The sequence below is a fragment of the Hemicordylus capensis genome, chromosome 1 (assembly GCF_027244095.1).
Source record: "Hemicordylus capensis ecotype Gifberg chromosome 1, rHemCap1.1.pri, whole genome shotgun sequence".
Taxonomy (NCBI): domain Eukaryota; kingdom Metazoa; phylum Chordata; class Lepidosauria; order Squamata; family Cordylidae; genus Hemicordylus; species Hemicordylus capensis.
Window position 1 is genome coordinate 381,442,663 of NC_069657.1, and position 19,764 is coordinate 381,462,426.

Sequence of the window (19,764 nt, forward strand, 5' to 3'; positions counted from 1 at the left end):
CCTTTTGGACAGGGAACAATATCTTATTCCCTTTGCTACGTAAACAGCTATGTAAATGTGTTTTTTTTGTTGAAAAGTGTTATATAAATATTCTTAATAAATAAATACAATAATTGGCCCCTTTAGGCATATGTGGTCAATGATGGCACTGTCCCACTCCTGCCTGCCCTTGGGCACTGCTGCCACTCTGAATAGTGACTTCACAGCAGCACTTTCAACTTAAAATTAGAATCACATGCCACCTTTTTAGTTTACAAATCTGTAAGTTATTTACAACAGTACAAACTCCAAATAACCTACAGGAAATTAATATAATAACAAATCAGAGAACAATTAAGGAGGGGGGGAAACTTACATATGATTAGATCTCCTTCCTCTATTTGTTTTTTTTCCTATGACAGGAGTCCCAAAATGTTCAGGGTTGGTCAGTGGAAGCTGATCTAGTGTCTATTGACAAAAGCATGACATGAATTATTATCTGAATTTTCCCCAACAAAGGTCACTATCCAAATCAGTTTGAATATTAATGCATCAAATGGGAAGGCAAACCAGTGGAGCAGACTCTTCTACTTATACAACCTAAACCTTCAACTTGTAGGTTGAAGGGCAAATGAGCAGGAACTTGATAAAAAAGGAATCCTAGATGTAAACTTTAGTTTATATAGGTGAATAATTGAGTACTTCCCCCCTTTTTTGTGTGTACCTCAATAATCATTCCCTGCTACCAGCACTCCCAGGAAAATCTGCAACACTTCACTTTTTCAAAGTAACTTTTGGTCTAACTGGTACCACTAGAGGGTTTGGATGTTTGATCAATTTGCTAGAAAACTGGCAACTTTGGAAGTGCTTGCTGAAGCCCTAACCAATGCAAAGTTCAACTCCCTGACCTTCAAAACACCTGAAAAATAGAAAGGGGGGGGGATGTGCAAATACAGCCACTCCTCTTCTTTTAAATTCAATCCTTCTCTAAGCTAAGATGCACTTAATGGCAGCAGTTGGCTCCTAGAAGCAGAACTAAGAATAATCAGGAGAAGTAATGTGGAAGTAAGAGAAGACCATCTTCTTGGAGGTGTACTCGATCTGCACCATCCAGGGTCCCATACTGGAGCGGTTTCAAAATAAGTGATTTTCACTGTGCTTAATGGCAGTCAATTGCCTTTAACAAAACAAAACCAACTTTTGCTGCAAAAATCCCAGACAAAATGTGATAGGAAAAGATACAGATGATACGAATTAAGAAAGTATTAGGATTTGGGAAAAGACTGAGGGGAGAGCAAATGTGATCTTATGATTTAGGGCATTGGTCTAGGAAATCTGAGATCTAGGTTCAAGTCCCACCCACCCCCCAACAAAAAGCTCACAGGGTGGCCTTGGGCCAGGCTATCTCCTTCTCTCTCAGCTCACTGGGTTACTGTGAGGATAAAAGGAGTATAGAGAAGCAGTATACTGTGCTGAGCAACTTGAGAGGAAGATAGGATTAAAATGTTATAATGAAATTAAAATGTAATGTTTCAGCTCCAGCTACAAGACGTTAGTATATTCTTTGCTTCTGTGAACAGATGTTCAAATTAGTTATCAATTTTTGATTGTGAATTCATAGGCTCAGTGTTAGCAACCTGTGGCATATAAATAAACAAAATATGAAAAATGCACAGGGAGGGTGCATCTTAAGAATTAAACCAAAATTATTTCCTCACTTAATACTGCAGAAAAAAATACACTTTCCCAAAAATTATTTTATTGGCATGTTTAATGCTGTCTTGGGACTATAAAATTCAACTATAACTAGCCATTTGTATTTTGTATTTTACATAAGAATGTTTTCTACTTGAAACACACATATTACCGTCTCTGAAAGGAAACATCTTTAAGTCCAATTTTTGTTTAAAGCAGGCATTTCATAAATGGACAATTTCTGCCCCACTCTTCATTTCACAGAAAACTCTAAAGTAAAACACACATTGCTCAAGCCATAAGCACATGTGCATATATTGTAATTTCAACAGCAAGTTTGTTCCCGCAAACAAAATTACTGATTTCTTAAGACCCTCATTTTGGAAAAACAGGTTGCTCACCTGTAACTATTGATCTGGCAGAGATCTGCTGATATCCATAAGAATGGGTAACGTGCCTGTGCAGGACCTGCGTGGCATGCTGCAGCTCGTCAGGGTGACCAAGCCCCGCCTACACACCTTCAACACGCTATTTAAAGGCGGGCTGGGCACCATGTTCTTCAGTTCTTGGATGACTGCCATGGAGGACGATAATTCAGAATCAGTGAAATAAAAAATCCAGATGTTGCTACACCTCCTCCAGGAGTTGGGAATCAGTGTCAATTGGAAAAAGTCAAACCTAACTCCAAGGAAACAGCTAAGTTTCATTGGAGCCACCCTCGACTTGGAACAAAAGAGAACGTTCTTGCCAAGGGAACGTTGTCGCCAAATCAAGGCACTGGCACAACTGTTCTTTTGCAACCCCTGTCAACCTCTGCGCCTGCGCAGGCACCTCGCGGGCCGACTAAGTAGTTCCTCGCGACACCAAACTGTCCTCTCGTGCTCTTAGTGTCTGTTATATTGAACAGTTGGGCATCTCCTAGTCAGTTTTTGTGCAGACCGCCAGTAATATACGGTCTGCTATGGTTTTAGTCATACTTCTGCAGTGGGGATGGCTTGGGAGGATCTTATGGATTCAACGGATCACTTCCAGATCACCTGTTACAGGTAAGCAACCTGTTTATCTGGATCGTGATCCGTTGATCCCATAAGGAAATGGGTGATTAGTCAGCTACCCCACCATGGAGGCGGGTACAGAAGGATGGACTTTATGGTAGCACCCTTTTCAAGACGCCCCTTCCATATTCTGCCTGGCGCGCCATGTGCATAGCAGGATTAGCTCCACCAACCAGTGCGCCAAGCGCTGCCGGGACACTGGTTGGCCCCTGTGTTTGCCTTTGTAAGCTATGAAAAGTCTTTTTGACTTCCTGATTCCTCTAGTCTCTTTTATATAGTATAGTACAGCCCTGCGCACATCCAAGGAATGCAGTGCTCTTTCCAGTGCTGTCTGTGGGTCTTTGAAAAAGGTAGGCAGCACTATCTCTTGATTAAGGTGGAATTCTGTAATTACTTTTGGGCGGAAACTTGGGTCCAATCTCATAACCACCTTGTGTGGGTATATGGTGTAATGCTTGATGAAAGGTAACTCAGTGGACCAAGTAGCTGTTATACTTTATCTGCACTCAATACAGACTTTCCAGCAGTTTATATGTGGGGGTTGATGTGTGGATCACCTCCCATGCATATTGTGCAGCTCTAGTAATGACTGGATGTATGGGCAAGGCCATAGGTTGTGTCAATTCTGCCCTGGCCATGAAATTATAAACCGGTTCATCAATTGTAGTATTTCCGATTCAAGGTCAAGGCCCAGAGCCTTTGCCATATCCCTAACATGTCGATGATACACCTTCATCTCTAGGTTAAGAGATACGTGAGTGGTTGGGGCCACATCAGCAGATGGGTCCACTCTGGCATCCGGATCATCAGGGTCGGATTCAAAGTCCAAAGATTCATGGTGATCTGATGGGGAGTGAGGTGGAAATGGAGGTGTAAAAGTCTGAGTTTTGATGGAAGTTGTTTTTTGTGGAATTGGAATGTCTAAAGTCTGTGTTCCCATATCTCCACATTTTCATACAAGGTTTGTGTGGTTGAGTCTCTGAAATTTTTTTCTGGAGGCCAGTAAACAATTTGTGTGGCTGTTGAAATGTGCACTGGCACCATCTGAATTGGGGCTATCTCTGTAGCTGGCAGAGGGCAAGATCTTGTTTGAGGTTGTTTTCAAGGCTGATCTTCTTGGAAATCATAGGGGAAGTCAGAGGACCTAGTTTCCAATTATGCAAGTGCCTCCCCTGCAGCCAAGGAGTGTGTAAAACCGCAGGTATGCCATGGTGAAGATGCCAAGGGTGCGGCTGTGAATGTAGCCGTTGCCCTTTGGATTAGGGGTTGCCTAGTTGTTGATTCCCTCAGGGTCCTCATTTCTGATGCTTGAGGGAAACTTTTGAATGTCGAAGCTGATGGGGTGCTGGAGTTAGAATCTAAGATCGACAGTAACGTGTGTGCTTTCGTAATATCCAACACTGCCTCCCTGTCTTCTTCCTTGTTGTCGAAGATTGGTATTTCTGCCTGGCATCGAGGGGTCACTAGCCTTGATGCTGATAGAATAGGTGTATTGAACGACGAAACAGGAGACCGGGTTTTTGGTATCATAGTAACGAGTTGATATAGATGGCTTCTCTCTTTGTCGCTCAGCAGGCATCGATGGAGGGGACAAATCTATTAGTGTTGGTGCTGGTGAAAGAGAGAAGGCTCTCCAAGTCAACAGTCTGGGCATCAATGTCTGTTCAGTGTCAATGGTCCTCGAATGTTCAGTATCCTTCAATGTCGAAGCCTTTGATATCAAACGATGTTTGTTGCTTTTGAGGTCGGCAGACCGTCTTGAAGGTAGGCGTTGGAGCTCAGAAGGAGATGGAGTTCTTTCCTTCATCAGATCTACAGTCTTAGATTTTTTTTTAATTTATGGGAAGAATGAGGGTCTTCCAAATCTGAGTGCTTCCTCTTCACTTTCAAACCTTCTGGTTTGGTCTTCGATGAGAGTTTCGGTATTCGGTAAGAAACCAGTGCCAAACTTGATGTTGAAGGTTGTGGCCTCGTCTGAGGATGCATTGGAATCAACGATGTCTTTGAGGTCGAGGCTGAAGGGTGGTATTCTGTGAACTTCGAGGGACTTAGCACCTCATTGTAAATAGTAATGTGAAGCCGTAAAGCCCGATTTTTTCTCATTAGTTTTGAGGAGGACAGGCAAATCTTGCATGAAGTGACTTTGTGCTCTTCCCCCAAGCAGATTAGGCACAAGTCGTGGAGATCCTTCAAAGGGAGCTTGGCATTACAGCCAGTGCATATCTTGAAGGTCCGTTTCTCCTCAGCCATTTTAGGGGTGACCTAATCTGTTGTCCAAGTCTGTTCCAATTTCAGAAATAACACCAGGGAAGTTAGAAAGCTGTTCCACACAATTAACACCAGAGTAGTGAGAGCCGTTCCAGTCAAAGCCAATAATCCATCCGTTACATTTTTCGCAGATAAACTCAGAAAAGAAGAATTAATCCAACGAGCCCAAGGACTGCACACAATGACAGTCGGAAAAGAACTGAAGAACATGGCACCGAGCCTGCCTTTAAATAGCACGCTGAATGCATGTAGGCGGGGCTTGGTTGTCTCGACGAGCAGCAGCATGCTACCACGTGAGTCCTGCGCAGGTGCATTACCCATTCTTATGGAACTCGACGGATCTTGATCCAGATCTCTTTTTTTTTCACTTGAGTAACTGTTCATCCATTCCATTATTCACTGAATTAATTTGAGGAGAATCCTGAGTTCCAACAGCATAATTAAATATAATTCAAAAGGTATGGTTTGTAAAATGAAGATATTTTTGATTTAATCACAAATACTTACTTCACTTTCTGCAAAATGTCTCTCTCCTTTCAGGCAAAGTGAAGAGCGTCTAAGAGTTTTCTCATCTCCATCGTCAAATACTGTTGCCAAAGACAAAAATAAATACAAATTAATAATTTATTATTTTACCAGAGTATAAAATGCTCACCATAGGACTTAAAATTTCAATTCAGCACAGAGCTAAGTATGTTTATGTTGCAATAATTTTAGCAAGACAACACACAGGAACTCTATATGTCTACTCAAAAGGAAATCCCACTGTGTCCAGTGAGGCTTACTCCCAGGTAAGGGTTCAACGAATTGCCACTGAATGTTGTGTTTTGGATTATACCTAAAATAGTCCAGGTACATCACCATTACAATAGTGTGTAAATTAACACACATACATTTTAAAGTATACATGTCTAATTCCTAACAGTATGCCTACTGAAACCTAACCTCTATGCAAGGCCTATTGAGATGATCAGTGGCTAACTTACGAAGAACAAACCATAGGTTAAAGCCAATGTGCAGAGGAAGAAAAGAAGAACTCAAGTTTTACTGTAGGGATCTGCACAAAATTGGTGGGGAGTAGTACCTTTAAAAGTGGTACCTTTAAAAGGAGGCAGGAAGGTCCTACCTGCTCCTTCAGTGCACCACCCCCTGCTGCCCCACTGTAACGCTGTTGTGTTTACAAAGCCACCACATGTGACTGGGATACTGCTCCCAGCAGCCCTCACATGGCATTGGTGCATGCGCCGATGCTATTTGCATGGTCAGCAACACCATGGCATTGCTACATGCACCAATGCCATTACGTGCTGGTGCTGTGTGAGGGCTGCTGGGAGCAGCATCCCAGCTGCATGGGGTGGCCTTGTAAACACAGCAATGTCATGGTGGGGCAGTGGGAGGGTGGTGGTGGCAGCGAAAGAGCAGGTAGGACCAGCCTGCCTCCTTTTAAAGGCACCTCTCGCTCCGCACTGAAACATTTTGGTGCTGAAATGATTTGGGCACATACCTATCTTACTGTTTTGTTTTAAACAGATCCTGTGTATTACTAGAAACCCATGGAAATCTACCAGGCACAACTTATGAACTTCTTGAGGATAAAGCCAAGAATGTTTGGTCCATATTTCTTTGTCAGCTGGTAATAGCTTTATACAATTCAAAATAATGGCCAGGATCCAAAGAACCACAAGCACACGGCGGCTTTTCTAGTCTTCTATTCTCACTGCAGTTCCTTCTGCCCTTCCCCAAAGCTGCTCAAGAATGTCAGAGGACTCTTTGGAGTGGGATATGACATGGTGCAAATAGACAGAGCAAGAAGACTATTTGTGCACGCACAAAAGTACTCTCAGCTTGTGCACAGGGTTCTTTGGATACCAACCAATATATCTATCATAATATTTTAAGAGCATTAGAAGAAATGCAAGAAATAAGACTCTAAATGACTTGTGGACTTGTAGTGTATTTTGAAGATTTACCGTAATTTCAACATACAAGAAGCTACAATGTCCAGAATCAAACCAATGCTCCATTATCATATCTTAATTATCCTCTAATAAATATTTTAGTAGAAGTGGCACAACAGTACTAGTACCATAGAAGAATTCCCTCCAGCAATTTATACTTCTATAAACTGAATAATTTTAGATTTTATTTTTACTGTACTGTATTTTTTATTTCCTACTTAGACAGTATATAACATTCAACAGTTCATTTTGTGTCTTTTAAAATTATCTAGCTTTACTATAATCATCTATGGGAGGGAGTGACTAGAGAATGCAATAAACATAAAGTATTGATTTATACAAATGCATTATGATTTAACACATTTGTATTTTCTACTGCCTCAAACATTCTGTTTACTAAGCTGCACTCACAGAGTAGAGTTTCAAAACAACTTCTAGAGCTCCTTCTCAAATAGTACTAACCAACTCAAAACCAGTTTTGTAAACACAAAGAGCAATTATCTTCTCAATATTCATAACTTTATTTTGATAGAAATAGTTGTTCATATTGGTCAGTCAGTGTGTTGAGCTACACATCTTCATTCAATTCTTCAAAGACCAAACCAGCAATAGATTACAAAGATTACGTACAGGAGGAAATGCCTCTTAATTTAGCACTTACAATCTTAGCATTTGCACCTCAGATGGTTATGCTCTTTGAATATTTTCTTCTTGAAACATTTTGTTAAACACAGAAAGTCTTGAGGAAAGATCTCCTAAATGACAGCATTAAACTAGGATTGTATAATTTGTTACTCCATCTCACCAACAAAATGCTCAAGATTTTTTTTCCAGTGCTGCTTTTCGTAGACTTTTATATCAGCAATAAGTGACAAAGATTAATTAAATATTTGCCAACACAGTAAAGCAACTATCAAGTTGCAATGCACAACACAATAAGAACATATAAATTGTTCTATTAGTTATTTTTGGCATAAATGCAATAGAAAATTAGATCCTGATCCCAATGATTATGTGAGGAAGTATATGTATACAGTAAAGCTTCTGTACTCCAACCCCACTTTCTAGAAACAGACCCCACCTTGAAAGTCAAAATGCCCCACAACTCAGGGGGCACTTGAAAACCTCCAATACAGCATGAAGAGTAGCTAACAACAAAAACTGAGAACACCACTGCATGTGCAAGTGTACGTACACACCTAAGGGAACCTGCTGGATTTTTTAGTTGTAGATGTTATGTATTAAATTTTAAGCTTGAGAACATCTACTTTTTATTAACTGAAAGAGAATTTTTATTTAAGTTAGTTACAGAAATTTCAATTCTATTGTACATTCTCTGTTTTTAGATTTACTGAACATCTAGCAACAATATCTACTAAATATTATCTGTCTTCTGGAATAGAGAGTTTTACCTAGACTGAACTGAGTCAGTAATATACAGAGTTGCAAACATTTTGTCAGCCTTTGGGAACAGAGGCTGGAAGTGCTTCTTAAACTCCACCACTTTCCCTTCTTCATCCACCCAATGCTTCTGATGTGACCCATCCTTTATTATTTTCTTCCCATTCCCATTAGTACTGCCTCTTCCTGTAGTTATCAAGCAGGTTCTATCCAAATATATTTTAAGTACCATATTTAGACTCAATTAAAGTGATATTTTGAGACCAAGAAGACCATTAACATAAACAAATGGGCCTGGATTTCATTGGTTATTGAAAAACATGTGTTTTTCTGACCTGTGATATTTAGATTGGTGAAACATATAGTTAGTTTTCCTTACCTACAGTATACCAACTAGCATCTGTTAATTTGTTGATGACAGCCTCCTGATAAGTTCCATCTGGATTCCTTACCTCCACCACGGTTCCTACCTAAAACATAAAAGCCACTTTGAGTACCTCTCTGGAAAGTTTCATTTAGATTTTTTTTTACACATTTCACTTGTTTAATTCTATTAAACTCTATTTCTGTTTTCACAGTCCAATCTAGTTACTGCAGTATAGTCTGCAGTCTGATTCTGAAGGGTGGGGGAAAGGAGATATGGAAAAACACATTAAATAGCATTTGAGAGAAAAACTTTGAAGTGTGGCTTTAACTTACTTGGAGCATACAGACAATTAAAACACATTGTTTCCAAATTGAATTTTAGGTATTTGAACTAAAACTAGCTATGTATTTCTTTTTGATAGGTTGGAAGTTTTCATCTTTTGACCACCACCCACAAAATAATGGGTTGTAAAATTCCTCTAGTAAGTGTTCCCTCTAACAGGGATTCCCAGATGTTGTTGACTACAACTCTCAGAATCCCCAGCTGCAACGGCTTTTCCTTGGGTGTTATGGAAGTTGTAGTCAACAACAGCTGAGAATCCCTGCTATAGAGGGAACACTGCCTCTGGTGGGTGATTTGGATTACCTAAGACAAGTAAATGTGCGTGTGAGATTTCATTTTTCAAATGTTAATCTTTACATTTGTTTGTATTAAGATAGTGGCTGACATCCAGACTAGCATGTGTGGATGCAGCAGTGCTGACTTCCAGACTACTGCTGCACTATCATGTAAGAGGGAGAAGAGGCAATTTTTGCTAATCTCCCCTTCCTTCTGTGGGCTTCAGAGGGGAGATAAGTAGAAATCACTCCTGCTCACATGACAGTGTAGTAGTAATCTGGAACTCAGTAGTACTACACCTACACAATGATAGTCTGGATGTCAGCCAGTGTCTTTTGGAACTACTAGTAGAATTATTTTATAAATGTGAAACTTTCATTCTAACCAAGAAAACTATACATATCAGAAGGTGAATTATACATAACTGTACACTCAGATTTTTCATTGTGATTATGTAGAAGTTGTTTGTTTTTCTTTTTTTAAAAAAAATCTAAATATAAAACATTTTCTCGGATAAAGAGCAAAACAAGGCATAGGGGAAAGCAGCCCCTCACACTTCATCAAATACAACGCATTTGATTAGATCCCCTGACCTTCAGGCAAGGGTTTTGGGGGATCTAAGAGAAGAAAGGGCTAAAAAGCTGTTATGTATGTGCAGAACATTGCATTTGGCTCTTTGGATCATGGCTTGTACCGTTTTTAATTCTGTAGGACTGCTCCAGATTCTATTCTGGAGATAATATGCAACTAATAGGCTAAAAAATGTTCTGAATGCAGATATTCAAAAAGGCTAGTGTGGCTCAAAAACTTCCTATGTCCAATACAGGGACAAAAATGAAAAACTCAAAGTTGAAAAACTCTCCAGAGAAGTAACCCAAGGAGAATGAGAGCTGCAGGAGCACCACTGTGCTACTACAACTATGACTACTACTATGAATATTTATTTCAACCGCAACAGAAATTACCAAAGTGGTTTACGTAAGATAGATACCAGCAACAGTCACTGGAGACAGTCACTGTGCTGGGGTGGATAGGGCCAGTTGCTCTCCCTTTACTCAAAAAAAGAGAATCACCACTTTAAAAAGGTGCCTTTTTGCTCAGTTAGCAGGGGACATCTGCTGATGTAGTCTGCCATATACTACTGATTTCTGCCAAAGAAAAGTATTTCTTTTTCTGTAATATAAATATATAAATGACAATGCAATTGTATATTGTGTAGCAGTCCATACATATAGTGCAACTTTAAAATATTTTTAATGAGACAGGTACCAGTTTATTTATTAATATTAAAGTCTGAAAGCCAAACAAAACCATTTTAGCCTGATTGCTAGCAAATCACTACACATCTGACAATTTGCAGAAGGCCCCAAATTCAAAATTCAACTTGGAAACAATGGGCAGCATCCAGACTAGCATGACATCAGTGTAAGCTCCTCCTGCTCACAGAAGGCACTTCTACTGAAGGAGTACTAGTATGGATATTGCCGAATATTCTTTCAGCAAGTTATCATGACCATTAAAAAAAATTCAGATCTCCAACTTTTACTCAAAAAATGTCCCTAAATGACACTTTTTCAAAACTCTGTCTAGTATCACTCTTGGCTGCCAGCAGATGGTGAACAAGAGCTAATGGTCAAAAGCATTTGCTAGAAGAGGTACCTAAAACAAAAGCAAGAACACTTCTCAGTTGCAGGTTCTAGATGTCAGAACCAGTTTAAAGATAAAATATCTAATTGTTACACAAGCTGTTAAGATGTTTTGGAAGGGGGAAGGAGGGAATCACTCTTTTTAAAAAGCTTTTTTTCAAGTATTCTGTTTGAAATTCACATGTTCTCTTCATTAACCTTCATCTTCCCTTTATATTACCCACTTTTATGCTCTCTGTAGAGATCACAGTAAGAGAAGACCTATTAAAAAAAGACAAATCTACATTTTCTCCATCACAGAGACTATGCTTGCTTTAAGTGTTAATGAGAAGGCATTAGTTACTGCTCTTTTTTTTAACACGGCATTTAACATATTTTTGCAATTATTTGATAGGCCACTGAGTAGTTTTACTTACCAATCTAGAACAGCTAGTTAAAATACACAATGTTTCAGAAAAGTCAAATGGTCACACTTGCTTTGTTTAGGGGCAACGTATGCTCATAATTCTCCTTTGTCTGATGCACAGGGAAACCTGCTACATTGTATTATGTGCAACGTCACAGACTCTTTACAACATACAATGCAAAACAGAAAGCATTATAAACAAAGTGATGACCAGCCAAAAAAGAGGCTGGCAGCCATTAGACTGGGTAGTCCCTGTCTTTTAGGAAGAAATCTCTATAAACTACTTACTATTTGAGTTGAAACAGGACATGGGACAAAACTAAGGCTGTGATGCGGTTTCAGCAACAGCAGCCAGCAAAGCAATACACTAGGTGGAATTGCCACCTGCTGCTAAGAGGCAACTGATGAAAAATGTCTGCCCTTAACCATAACCACTTTTGTGTGCCGATTAGCTAGCTGCTCCTGCTGCTGCCAATCAGCAGTCATGCACAGGCAGAAAGCTTACTGCAATGTCCTCTGCCTCCAACCACTATCTGCTGGACAGGGATTCCCTTCTCTCCTCCATTGTTCAGCAACAGTAGCATATTGTTCCAACTAGCAAACTGCTTCATTATCCACAACTAAGTTTAAGTAATCTGTGCCAAAAATGGGAAGAGTAAGGAAAGTACCCAGCTGCATGAATAGGATTGTGGCCACTGTGTTTTCTGAGAACTCATGCTTGTCCTGAATATCAAAATGAAAGAATGTTGATACTGCACAAAAATAAAAAATTGCTGACAGAACCAACTTTATATACTAAACAAAATAATAATAAGCCTGGGGAATATTAGTTGCAAACAAAGTATGAAGTACTCTGAAAAGACCATAAAGTCAGATCTCCTATAATACCAAAGCATATATTTTATATATACCAAACAACTGAAGAATAGAAAATCCATATGGATTTTCAGGAAAAAATCTTTGAGAATGAACTGTCAGGAACCTAGGTATTCCATTCACCTACCTTCACTGCAACTTGTGAATTTTGCAGTGAAGATATGTAAATGGAATACCTAGGTTCCTGACAGTGAACCTAGGTATTCCTGTGAATGGAATACCTAGGTTCCTGATATATTTTTCTACATTTATTCAAAGCACTCTTATGAAGAAGAAAAAATTATACCAGAATTTGCCTCAGAAGTTACCTGGGCACCCTGTTCTTAAACATCTTTACTTGGAAAAGAGATAATTTCAGTTAAGGGTGCTTAGGATCTTGGTCTTAGCCCAGGATTCAAGAACCATGAAACTGACTCCATGAGCCCCCAAAGGGCTTGGAACTTGTTTTTCACAGGTCTGGTGCACACTGTGTGGTCATTTGAATCTCAGCCCATATATTTCCAGAATCTATTCTAGTCACCACACATACTATGGGAAGGTCCTGCTTCCATTGCCTGCTGGGTAAGGAGAACTGCCTAGCTACTTGACTGATACCTTCCTGTCTTGTGGAACAAGTTGGAGACCATAACCCATTGTAGGAATGATGACTTCCTACATTGTGGGAGAAACAAACTATCTCCATACATATTTGGTTTATGTAAGCAACTGAGCAATGTGTGTTGACATAAAACCGGTTTTGTTTTAAACTGAAACATCTGGTGGATGGTATTTTATCTTTTGCATAATGAAGTCTTGGTGGAAGAATTGCTTTGAGTTAATATGTGCATAAAATCACCAGCTTATCAAGCTACCTCTTCCTAAACTCTATATATCAAAACAGTTCAACTCAAATACTGTGCAAACTATATTCTATCATACTTAAATAATATATACACATGTTTCAGAAGGTAGTTTCTATGCCAGGCAGTTGAAAAATTACATTTAACCTTCCTATACATTAAGAGAAATGTACTGATTTGCCAGGAAATACTGATTTTTTCAGCTAAATACATTACCTTTAAAGGACCTTTTATGTGATCATCCTGAACTTCCACAGTTGATGAATCATGTCTAAATGTTACCTAGAAAACAAAATTCAAAGGATAGTTAAAGCAATTTAAGTACAAGTAAATACTGCTACCCTAATTCAGATCCAGACTTTAAGTGATCTGCAGTTGCTGCACATTAAACCACTAGTAGTCAAAGAACTACTAGTGTCTCCCTTCCTTTCCCCCCTTCTCTCCCAGTTTGGAATAACTAATGAATTGTTTTGATTTCTATTTACACTGCAATTAAAACAGCAGAATCACCAGCATAGTTTTAAAAAGTTAATTAATCTATATTTAATTAGCCTCAAAATTTTCTTTCCTTAAAGAACATGACAAGCAATGAAGTGAACAGAGTGTCAGACTTGGACTGAGGAAACTTGGTTCAAATTCTTGCTCATCCATGAAGCTCACAGAGTGTCCACTGGCAAAGTCAGCTTCTTAGTCTAAATGGGCTGTTTCAAAGACAAAGGGGATCACCACTATGTTTCTCTTAACTCCTTGAAGGAAGGGTAACAAAGAAATGCAGTCAGTGTAATTACATTATTACAAAAAACAAAAAGGTTTATTTTAGAAACATATTTAGATCTAAACAAGTAACTAAATAAAAGAGACTAAGGGATGCTCTGGAGTTATTTTCCGCAACCCTTTAAGTTTTACAAGCCTGATATATGAAACTTGCAGAGAGCACCAAGCAGTCTTAAAAGTTCCATACATCAACTAGAGCTGCTATTAAATTAAATTAAAATCTGTCAATTAAAAAAAACCAAACCCTCAAGAATAGACAATATTACTTTTTAACAGTAAATTACAAAGAGCAACAAACTTGATGCTGTCTTTATGATTATACTGTCCCTCTGTAGAAAAGTGAAGCCCATGGAATCTGTCTGTAGTGGGACCACGAATACAGAACTTTCAATGCTTTATCTAATAAATCTTTGCATTAATAAATGGCTGGCAGCTATTTAAACACATTTTAGAAGACTGACTGGTTTGATTTTAATTGATGCACTAAACTGTTTAAAGAAATACTACATGTCAATTCAGGGAATATTCTGAAGGGAAATTATCTGGTGAACGAAATGTCTGAAATTAGTTCTTCCTAACAGACTAGCAACAAATGATTAATTCACACCACCAACTCGATAGCTTATCTTCAGCTATCTTCAGCATCTCTTTCTGGCATCACATGCAGCTAAGGCAAACTTGCTCTTGTCAAGCCCACCTGCAATTCTATGAATGAGTTCCAGAAGAGACCTAGGAATGCCACCCTACTAGACAGTAGCAATAAACTATAAAGGCTCCATAATAAACTTGTACTTCTCTCATTCATGAGAGTCCCCCTGCCCTGTATAGTTAGAGTTCATATGGGAAGGTAGCTGTGTAGTAGACATAGCCAGTCAATTTTTTTGTGAAAGTGTAAACAAGCTGCTTAGTTGGGACTGGTGATTTATTTAATTTATTAATTTATTTAACACACTTCTATACCGCCCAAAACTCGTGTCTCTGGGCGGTTCACAACAAACAAACAAAAAGCTAAAACATTAATTAAAATAAATGACAACAAAAAACTTAAAACAGTAGTTAAAACAAAATAAATGACATAGTAAAAGTTAAAACATTACAACAATTTAAATTTTTAAAACAACATTTTACAATGATGATAAAACTGTTAAAACAATATTTAATTAAAAGCCTGGGTGAACAGGTGCGTCTTTAAAGACTTTTAAAAAGTTGTCAGAGATGGGGAGGCTCTTATTTCAGTAGGGAACGCGTTCCAAAGCTCTGGGGCAGCAACAGAGAAGGGCCGTCCCCGAGTAGCCACCAAACGAGCCAGTGGCAACTGCAGATGGACCTCTCCTGATGATCGCAATGGGCAGTGGGGCTCATAACGAATAAGATGTTCTCTTAAATACCCAGGGCCCAAGCCATTAAGGGTTTTATAGGTTATAAGCAGCACCTTGTATTTTGCCCAGAAACTTATTGGCAGCCAGTGTAGGTCTTTCAACAGAGTAATATGGTCTCTCCTAGATGACCTAGAGACCACCCTGGCTGCCACATTATGAACCAGCTGTACTTTCCGGACTATACACAAGGGCAGCCCCACATAGAGCGAGTTACAGTAATCCAGCCTGGAGGTTACCAGCATATGTATCACTGTTCTGAGGTCGTTTATCTCAAGAAATGGACACAGAAGGCGCAACAGTCAAAGCTGATAGAAAGCACTTCTGGCCACCGCCTCAACCTAGGAGACCAGGGAGAGGCTAAGAAGCACCCCCAGACTGTGTACATATTCCTTCAGGGAAAGTGTGACCTCATCCAGAACAGGCAGATCAAACTCATCTTCCGAGTTTCGACCTTGCACAATGAGTACCTCCATCTTAACTGGATTCAGTCTCAGTTTGTTATCCCTCATCCAGCCCATTACCGCCTCCAGGCAGGCATTTAGGGAGGTTATGCCTTCTCTCGACGATGTTGACATGGAGTAGTAGATTTGGGTGTCATCAGCATACTGATAGCACCCTGCACCAAATCTCCTGATGATTTCTCCCAGTGGTTTCATGTAGATGTTAAATAACATCAAAGACAATACGGAGCCCTGATGGACACCATACAAAAGTTCAGATTTTGAAGAGCAACAGTCTCCAAGGAACACCATCTGGGACCTGCCCGAGAGGTAGGAGCGGAACCACTGCAAAGCAGTGCCTCCCACTCCCAACCCCTTCAGATGCTCCAGAAGGATACTATGATTGATAATACTGAAAGCCACCGAGAGGTCCAAAAGGACCAACAGAGTCACACTTCCTCCGTCAATTCCCAATTGGAGATCATCCATCAGGCCAACCAAGGCAGTCTCCACCCCATAGCCAGACCGAAAGCCAGTTTGAAATGGGTTTAGATAATCAGTTTCCTCCAAGACTGTCTGAAGCTGAGAGGCCACCACCCTTGCCCAGCCACGGAAGGTTGGAAACAGGCCTGTCATTGCTGAACTCTGAGGGATCCAAGGTAGGCTTCTTCAGAAGCGGTCTAATAATTGCCTCCTTAAGACAAGGAGGCATCCTGCCTTCCCTCAGAGATGCATTTATGAACTCTACCAGGCCTTCTACAGCAACCTCCCTGCCAGATAGTATAAGCCATGTCAGGTAAGGGTCAAGAGAACAGGTGGTAGGTCACACTATTTCAATCAGCTTCTCCACATCCTCAGGAGTCACAAACTGGAACTGATCCAACTTAACCACACAAGAGGAGTTGCTGGACACTTCCACATCACACACTGAAGTAACTGTGGAGACAGAAGCTAAGTCGGCCCGAATCCGAGAAATTTTCCCCACAAAAAATTCATTAAATATGTCACAGCGGGTAATCGATGGTTCCAGATTCTGATTCAAGGGGGCTATTGATGGCTGAAATATTCGAGGAGTGTAGAAATCTTTACTTTGAAATATACAAACACAGTTGAATTTAAGGGGTGGTGGTGGAATTCATCTCAAGCAAATTTTGCTTGCAAAAATTCTCTAATATACAGCCTGATTTGATTTTAAAAAGAATTACACATTTGTGTAAAATGTGTACTGATCGCATTGATTCGCTGAATCATGCTTTTAGCTTTGGTAACCATGGTTACATTCCTGAAGACACTTACTCTTAAGTGCAAAATAGCAATAGCAATAGCACTTACATTTATATACCGTTCTATAGCTGGAAGCTCTCTAAGCGGTTTACAATGATTTAGCATATTGCCCCCCAACATTCTGGGTACTCATTTTACCGACCTCAGAAGGATGGAAGGCTGAGTCAACCTTGAGCCCCTGGTCAGGATCGAACTTGTAACCTTCTGGTTACAGGGCGGCCAGTTTTACCAGGTTTCAAAACACACAATATTTCAAACAATATTTGTAAATAGGGTTAATGGAAACAATCCTCTGAAAACCTCTCCTAGGCAAGCCACCCGAAGTGAATGAAATTTGGTCAACAAATTAGGAAAAAAGAGCAGGAAACAGCTCCCCCTAGAGGGTGATACATCTCCATACCTTAGTCTAGGAAACCACCACAACCAAGACATGTAACAACATGAGATAGCTGCCACAGGGAGGTAGGGCAGACAGTGTGAATGCACAGAAGACCACTCGAAGAACAAGTTACAGGTTGGAAACCTGACTTTCTTATTTGTGGTCTCTGTGCATCACACTTGGGAAGATAGCAAACTGTTGTTACCTGGACGGAGGGAGCAGCCTATTATCATATTTGACTAGAGCACTTTGACTCTAAATGCCATCTGAGACTGAGATCTGCCATCTAATGTGTAGTGGCAGATGAATCTGGAAGACTGTGACCAGGTCGCTGTCCTGCAGATTTCGGCCAGCAGTATTCTATTCCCAACTCCATTGAGGCTACCATTGTTCTGGTAGAGTGTTCACAGACAGGGAAAGGCAGTGGGTCTTTTGCCAACTGGTAAGCTAAGCAGATGGCTTCTGTAACCCAGGCAGAAACCCTCTGGGTAGAGAGTTGTAATCCCTTAGAAAGACTGGAATAGCTGACAAATAAATTTTTGGACTTGTGGAAGGGCTTTGTACTATCCGTGTAAAGTGCCAGAGCCCTATCAACATCCAGAGAGTGATAGGCTCTGTCCATTTTCAACATGGGGTTAGGGAAGAAGACAGGTAAGCACAGATCTTGTGAGATGTGGAAATCTGAAACCACCTTGGGCAGGAAGGTGATGTCTAACCTTAGTACAAACCTGTCCCTGTGGAACCAAGTAGGGGGAGTCACATTGTAGGGCTCTAAGCTTGCTGACTCTCCTAGCTGACGTAACAGCGACTTACAATACTGGGTTTAGAGACAATAGGTTTTAAACTGCTTGTGACAAGAAGTTTGAAGGGCTGCAACATCAACTGATTTAAAACTAACTGTAGATCCCACGGGGGTAACACACAAGGTGTCACGGAAAACAATTTTAACAAACCTTTTAAAAACCTCTTATGATTGTGAACCGCCCTGAGACTTTGGTTTGGGGCGGTACAGAAATGTATTAAATTTTTAAAAAAAATTTACTGTTTGGTTGGAGAACAGACCCCAAACCTTATGGTTTGCAGACATAGCTAAGTGAACTCTAACTGAGGTATGTGCCTGTCCTGCCTCCTGAAAGGACAGCAGGTATTCTAAGATGACTTGGACTGGTGCCTCAGCTGGAGAGAAGCCCTTGCTTGAAGCTTACATGCAAAAACTCTTCCACTAAGCTGCAAGCTGTTTTTAAGCTGCTTTTTTTTTTAAAAACCAAATCAGGTGGATCTCCCTTTTATCCTCCAGACTGTCAGACGCAGCAAGACTAGATCTGCGTGTAATCTCTTGCCATCATCCAGGGTCAGAAGATGAGGAACTGAAGGCAGGTGTAGGTAAGTGCACCTTACCTAAACCAGGTAAGGTGCACTTACCTGGTGTAAATGGCCAGGTGCAATAGGGTAGTGAACCATGGTTGCCTCGACCACCAAGGGGTAACTAGTAGTGTGAGAACGTTGTCTCTTTTCAGCTTTTGGATGAACTTTGGGATCAAGGGAATTGGTGGGAAGGCATAAACCCGTTCTTGCACGCAACTGGAAGAAGGCGTTGCCCACAGACCTCAGGTCAGAGCCAGCCTTGCTGCAGAACTTGGTGCACTTCGTATTGGATGCTGTTGCAAAAAGATCTAGGGTAGGTGTCCCCCATCTGCTGAACACTTCAGCCAGCACCCTTGGGTCTAATGATCATTAGTGGTAGTGGATGTTCTGATGACTGAGAGAGTCCGCCAGAGTGTTAGACTTTCCTTCTGTGTGTACTGCGACAGGTCAGAACCCTCTGTGAATGCACCAGGACCAAATTTTTTAGCAAAAGTAGCATTAGGGTTAAAGACACTGTGCCCTCTTCATGATTTAGGTAAGCAATTGGGAGACTCATTCAGGAAATTCCGAAAACCCAGAGAGTTGGGTGCTGATAAGTCCCCTTGTGAGGATAAGTCCCCTTGCTTGTCTGAACTGGATTCAGCATCTGGTAGATTGCTGAAGGTGTGCTGGAATTGAAAAGAGCCTAAGTAATCTGAATGTACTGGTGTCGGGTGAATGGGGCTGGGTTCCGGTGAGCTTGGAGGCACCATGTGTTTCTTCTTTTTCTTTGGCTTTTGGTCAGCCAAATCAGCATTGCCCTCCACAACTTATAGTTTTTGCTTTTTCTTGGCAGGCTTTGGCAGCTGGTGCGTGCTTAAGAGTGCACAAGGTGGATGCTACCCTGTGCAGCTGTCACTTGATGCAGCACCATGCTCTTAGCAGCAGGAGCAAGTGGTGCTGGATTAGAGGCCAATGTCGGGGCTGGTGCTGTCGGTCCCGTGGCTGAGCCTGACGCAACTGTGGGCACGTGGTCAGTGAGCAGGGAAATAGTAC

General features: G+C 40.6%; 1 protein-coding gene across 3 annotated transcripts in view; it reads right to left on the reverse strand.

Annotated features, from left to right (window-relative positions):
* The window catches only part of ARID4B (AT-rich interaction domain 4B), a 198,303-nt gene that overhangs the window by 98,379 nt on the left and 80,160 nt on the right, over window positions 1-19,764 (reverse strand). For all 3 annotated transcript variants that reach the window (XM_053299581.1, XM_053299573.1, XM_053299591.1), the window contains exons 4-7: window positions 13,325-13,390; window positions 8,736-8,826; window positions 5,505-5,584; window positions 356-447 (exon numbers count right to left, since the gene is read on the reverse strand). In XM_053299581.1, coding sequence (XP_053155556.1) covers window positions 356-447; window positions 5,505-5,584; window positions 8,736-8,826; window positions 13,325-13,390 — 329 coding nt within the window. The remainder of the gene's footprint in view (window positions 1-355; window positions 448-5,504; window positions 5,585-8,735; window positions 8,827-13,324; window positions 13,391-19,764) is intronic.